Genomic DNA, 6,467 nt, shown 5'->3' with positions numbered 1-6,467 from the left:
CACTGCACTCCAGTCTGGGTGACAGAGTGAGACTCCAACTCAAAAAAAAAAAAATTAATTAATTTCACCTCCTTTTAATTTTTTTAAAAATGTGGCTCTTAGAAAAATTATAAATTATTTATGTGGCTCACATTAGTTATCTATAATTGTTGCTAGACACCCTAAAGCCACTGAAAAAAAGTTGAACACATAAAAACAAAATGTTATAGTTACTAAATGAACAGAAGAAGGGGAATGAAAAATATTCAGTTAATCGAAATGAAGTGGAAAAAGAACAGATAGGAAAAATAGAAAATCAGTATATTTAAATTCCTCTCTATCAATAATTGTGATAAAATGTACATGACCAAAATGTAATTTAAAAAATATACATGACTCCCTGAATAAAGCAGGGATTCTCAGATTGCATTAAAAAAACAGTCTCAGCGATCCACCACCTTCAGAAGTCTATTTTAGATATAAAGACTTAAATATAAAGACACAAATAAGATAGAAATAAAGGATGAAAAAGATGCACCATAATAATGGTACTAAAATACTAAAATCAGAAAGAGCTAACATGATCAAGACCTCTGAAAACAGACAAGAGTTTTTAGTTTCCTAGGTAACCAAATAGTTTTTGATCTCTCATCTAGGATGTATTTTGAATGTATCCTCAGACATGGACCCAGAATGGAAATTTGTTATAGGTGAGTATGTCTGCTGGAAATCCAGATCAAATGCTTTAAAGGTCAGTCCCAGATTCTTTCTGGTTTTGGGGAGTTTTTTTGGTGGTTTTTTTTTTTTTGAGTTGGAGTCTCACTCTGTTGCCCAGCCTGGAGTGCCCTGGCATGCTCACAGCCACCCCCTCGACCTGCTGGGTTCCCCAGCGATCTTTCCACCTCAACCTTCCAAGTAGCCAGAGCTATAGGCGTGTACCACCACGCCTGGCTAATTCAGCCGCAGATTCTGTATCGCAAGTCTTTAGGCAACTGTAAAAATAGACTATTTCCCTCTGACGCTCAAAAACAGTGACACATTTCATAGCCATGGGGCTCAACATGCGATGTCCCAAGACAGACCTAGGTAGTTCAGAGTACTAACAACCAAAGCGTCTCTGCCAAAAACTTCAGAATGGAGAAGTGGGATTTAATAAGAGCGATGTGTCTTATCGTTGGAACAAGGACTCTGCCCAGCACCAGCATCATACTCTGTATTCACCACGCTCCCAGGTTACAAGTCTGGATAGGAGAACTGAAAGCGAAACACGAAAGAGAAAAGCAAAATAGACTTGGAAAATATTCTCCCATGATGTGCTCTGTTATGACGTAGGACAATATTCCTTCTTGGTTTACCCTAAAGTAATCAAAATCTTAGACGAATGAAACAGACATAAAAAGAAGACATGTGTCTTCAGGCTATAGGTCAGCTCAAGCTGCCACAACAAAATGCCACAGATGGAGTGGCTTAGACAACAGAAACTTGTTTTCTCACAGTTCTGTAGGCTGGAAACCCAAGATCAAGGTGTCAGCAGGGCTGGTTTTTGGTGAGGCCCTCTCTCCTTAACTTGCAGATGACAATACCTCTCTGTGTCTTCACATGGTCTTTTCTTTCTGTGTGAAAATGGAAAGAGAGAGAAGAGTTGGGTGCCTCTTTCTCTTCTTTTTTTTTTTAGTTGGAGTCTCACTCTGTCGCCCAGACTGGAGTGCAGTGGCTGCTCCCGGCCACCACAGCCTCGACCTGCTGGGCTCCGGCGATCCTTCCGCCTCAGCCTTCCCAGTAGCTGGAATTACAGGCATGCGCTGCCACACCCGGCTGATTTTTTTGATTTATTGTAGAGATGAGGTCTTGCTGCCCAGGCGGGTTCTCGAACCCGCGGGCTCAGGCAATTCACTCACCTCAGCCTCCCAAAGGCACGGGATTACAGGCTGAGCCACCGAGCCCGGCCTCTTTCTCTTCTTATAAGGTCACTAGTCCTATCAGATTACGCCCCCCCTTATGACCTCATTTAATCTTAATTACCTCCCTACAGGCCTTAACTCCAAGCATAGTCACTTTAGGGGTTAGGGTTTCAGCATACGAACTTTGTGGGGGCCACGTTCAGTTTATAACAAGGTGTGTTTAGAAAAGTGATAGAGTCAGTCTGGTGTCTGAGAACTGTCCCTAAATAATATTTATTAGCTAATGGGCATGTGCTATGCAAATATTGTGTACAGTACAAGAATCTACAAGCTATCAGACCAGAAAAGAATAAAGCAAACCCAAAGGATGCCAAAGTACCCCTCTGGTCCTGATCTTTTAAAATGTTAATATCTTTAGGGGTGCAAGTCTGGGCTGTTAGGATCCCTATCGCTCAGTGCACATTGCTCCTGATAGATAATTTTTCATCTCTCACCACGCCTGGTTTTCTATTTTCCATACCTGGTTTTTGATTTATTGTAGAGACGAGGTCTCACCAAGTTGCCCAGGCGGGTCTTGAACCTGTGGACTCAGGCAATCCACCCGTCTCAGCCTCCCAAAGTGCTGGGATGACAGGCTGAGCCACCGAGCCCAGCCCATTATACCATTCTTAAATGCTCCTGATTTTAATGCCAACCACACCCTTTTTTGTTCCTGAATTAATACTGAGTTCATTTATTTTCCTTAAGTTTCTTGACTCCATATAGATTTCTCCTTTTCTCTGTCGTTATTCTGTTGAAGCCATCATAATTTCTTTCTTACAAGATGGTAGCCATGTTTTCTTAACTTGTCTCTGCACATGTACTTTTACCCTCCTTCAAATGACTCTTTAAATTTATAAACCAGACTGTTAAAGACTTCTGTGGCTTCCTGTTGTTTTCAAAGCAAAGTCTGGCATCTGTAATTCAGTCGACAAGGCTCTCTCTGTGTGATCCAATCCCTACCTCTCTCTGGAGTCACAGCTCACAGCCCTCTTCCACCACTATTCACTGTCATCTAGCCACACTGGACTTCTGGTTCTACCAGCCGCATCTTTTCCATAGGCTGTTTCCTCTCCCTGTGATAACCCTCCTCATTCTCTAGCACCTTTCAGTTCCTCAGTTCTGCTTCAAGTTTTTGCTTCAAAGTCTTTCCCTTGGAGAAGCCACACGAGGTTTGTTTTCCTCATTACACTGTCTTTGCACACTTGACTCTGGATCTTGGCAAAAGATCCAAGGCCTAGAGTTTAGATGCTTAGGTTCGCGCCTTAATTCTTGGCCAAGTTACTACTTTTCTGGGCTTCCTCTGTATCATCAACTGCATGAAAGAATCGAACTAGGTCACAAAAGCATTTTGGAAAGTAAACTCCCTCCCACTTTGGGCACTGACACACCAGAATCTATAGCTGGAAATGCAACAGGGGATAGAGTCACCAAAGAGACCATCATTTCAGCTCTTCTGGTCCCAGGCGCTTCAGGAGCCGCGGCTTACGGTGCAGACATGGCCAAGTCCAAGAACCATACCGCACATAACCAGTCCCGAAAATGGCACAGAAATGGCATCAAGAAACCCCGATCACAAAGATACGAGTCTCTTAAGGGGATGGACCCCAAGTTCCTGAGGGATATGTGCTTTGCCAAGAAGCACAACAAGAAGATGCAGGCCAGCAACGCCAAGGCCATGAGTGCACGTGCTGAGGCTATCAAGGCCCTCCTAAAGCCTAAGGAGGTTAAGCCCAAGATCCCAAAGGGTCCTAGCCACAAGCTTACTCGACGTGCATACATTGCCCACCCCAAGCTTGGGAAGCGTATTCGTGCCCGTATTGCCAAGGGCCACAGGCTCTGCCGGCCAAAGGCCAAGGACCAAACTAAGGTCCCGGCTGCAGCTTCACCTGCAACTCCAGCTTCAGTTCCAGCAACTCCAGCTTCAGTTCCAGCTCCTGCTCAGGCTCCCAAAGGTGCCCAGACCCCCACAAAAGCTCCAGAGTAGAGGCCTCTATCTGCCAATGTGTGGACAGAAGGACTGATCTGACCCCCAGGATGCTGTCTGCATGGGGCTGGTGTCCTCCTGTGCTATTTGTACAAATAAACCTGAGACAGGAAAAAAAAAAAGAAAGAAACCATCATTTGCCGGGCTCGGTGGCTCAGCCTGTAATCCCGCGCCTTTGGGAGGCTGAGGTGAGTGGATTGCCTGAGCCCGCGGGTTCGAGACCCGCCTGGGCAGCGAGACCTCATCTCCATAATAAATCAAAAAATCAGCTGGGCGTGGTCGCGCATGCCTGTAATTCCAGCTACCTGGAAGGCTGAGGCGGAAGGATCGCCGGAGCCCAGCAGGTCGAGGCTGCGGTGGCCGGGAGCGGCCACTGCACTCCAGTCTGGGCGACAGAGTGAGACTCCAACTCAAAAAAAAAAAAAAAAAAAAAAGAAACCATCATTTCAGAGATGTACAGTCTTCTAGCATTTGAAAGTTGCAACAAAGAAGTGGAGAATTTTGTATGAGGTTCGCATGTGGTAGGCTGAGTTGAAGAGCTGAGTGTAAAGGGTTGATTTGGCTAGTTATCATGGTTGAAGTCGTAAGCCATAGGGTTTAGGTTACATGCTGCTTATTTCTTAAGAATGTGCATCAAATCAATAGTAGCTTTTCAGAAGTAAAACAATGAATATATAAAACAGATATAGTTTAAAAAATAGTTTCCAGGCATTGTGTACCATACACTATACATATTTAAGTTGCACAATTTAATTCGTTTTGACATATGTATGCAGCCATAAAACTAAAACAACAGTCAATATATTGGACATATCCAGTCGCACTAAAAGTTTCCTTGTGCCCTTCTGTTATCCCTCCCCCTCATGCCTCCAGTGAGCCATTAATCTGCTCTTAGAGTATATTAGCTTGCATTTCCCACAATTTAACATAAATGAAATTTATGTTCTTCTTTTCAACTGGATCTTTCACTAGGCATAATTATTCTGAGATTCGTTTAGGGTGTTGCATGTCCATTCTATTTTATTGCTGAGTCTTATTCTACTTTTTGGTTGCATCATAATCTGTTCATCAGTTTACCTGTTGATATGCACACTTGGGTTGTTTTTAGTTTGGAGCTATTACAAATAAAGCTGCAAAGAAAATTCATGTACATTTCCTTTTCTTTTAAGTAAATACCTAGAGTGGATGGAATGGCTTTATCTTATGATAGGTATATGCATAACTTTGTGTGTGTGTGTCTGTGTATGTGTGTGTGTGTGTGTGTGTGTGTGTGTGTGTGTGTTGGAGTCTCACTCCATAGCCCAGACTGGAGTGCAGTGGCATGTTCACAGCCACCCCAGCGTCAACTTGCTGGGTTCTGGGATCCTTCCACCTCAGCCTTCCAAGTAGCCAGAACTACAGGCGTGTGCCACCATGCCCAACTAATTTTTGATTTATTGTAGAAACGAGGTCTTGTCAGGTTGCGGGTCTTGTCAGGTCTCGAACCTGCGGACTCAGGCCATCCACTCACGTCGGCCTCCCAAAGTGCTGGGATGACAAGCTGAGACACCAAGTCCAGCCCTATGCATAACTTTTAAGGAAACTGACAAATTGTTTCCTAAAGTGGCTCTTAGCATTCCAAATCCCATTGCCCAGCTCTGCATTAGAGTTGCCGTACCCCCATATTCTCTCAACACTCGAAGTGGTTAATCTTCTTAATTTTAGCCATTCCGATATGGGTGCAGTATCTCTTTATGATTTTGATTCATTCTAACTTATTTGATTTTAACTAATTAATCCTGCTGATTAATGATACTAACTCTCTTTTCAGTCATTTACTTGCCATCACTTTTTTTTGGTGAAGTGTCTGCTCAACACTTTTGCACATTTAAATGAATTGAGCTTTTTTTTTAGTTGTAGAGTTTGAGAGTTCCTTAAATATCCTGAATACACATCACTATCGGGTATATACTTTGAAGATATTTTCTCCATTCTGTGCCTTTAAAAAAAAAATTCTCTTAATAGCATAATTAGAGCAGATTTTTTTTTTTATTGTGATGAACTCCAAATTGTTATTTTATCAATCTCGGAAATCTTCGCTTAACCTAAGATGACAACAATTTTCTTCTAAAGTTATAAAAGAAAATCTTACAATTAGCTTAATGATCCATTTTGAGTTAATTCTTATATAACATATAAGGTAATGATCCAAATGCACTTTTGCATATGGATGGACAACTGCTCTAATGTCATTTGTTGAAAATTTTATCTTTTCATCCACTGTATGAAAACTTTATCTTCTATCTACTGTATTGCTTTTGTACCTTTGTAAAAGTAAGTTCTCCACATCCATATGGCCTTGTTTCTACTGATGTATTTGTTGATCTTTACACCAATACCATCCTGTTTTGATTATTACAGCTTTATAAAGATCAGGTAACACTAGCTCTCCTGCTTTGTTCTATCCAAAAGAATTGGAGTGGCTATATTGAAATCAAAGTAGACTTTAGAACAAAGAAAAGTACCACAATTAGAAAAAGATAACATGTATATTCTTTATTGAGTTAGTTCATTTGAGCTAC

General features: G+C 42.1%; 1 protein-coding gene across 1 annotated transcript; it reads left to right on the top strand.

The window, feature by feature from the left end:
• The first annotated feature begins 3,375 nt into the window (after positions 1–3,375).
• LOC103265686 (60S ribosomal protein L29-like) lies at positions 3,376–3,906 on the top strand. Its single transcript, XM_021715158.1, has one exon. It carries the CDS (start codon positions 3,418–3,420, stop codon positions 3,904–3,906), a length of 489 nt encoding a protein of 162 aa, XP_021570833.1. The 5' UTR covers positions 3,376–3,417.
• Positions 3,907–6,467: the final 2,561 nt, after the last annotated feature.

The sequence above is a fragment of the Carlito syrichta genome, unplaced genomic scaffold (assembly GCF_000164805.1).
Source record: "Carlito syrichta isolate Samal-C Ts95f unplaced genomic scaffold, Tarsius_syrichta-2.0.1 Scaffold306754, whole genome shotgun sequence".
Lineage (NCBI taxonomy): Eukaryota > Metazoa > Chordata > Mammalia > Primates > Tarsiidae > Carlito > Carlito syrichta.
Note: the sequence above shows the minus strand (reverse complement) of the source record. Positions and strands in the feature narration are given on the sequence as shown.

Coding starts and splice junctions, on each gene's coding strand:
- LOC103265686 (XM_021715158.1), top strand. CDS start 3,418: ATGGCCAAGTCCAAGAACCATACCGCACATAACCAGTCCCGAAAATGG.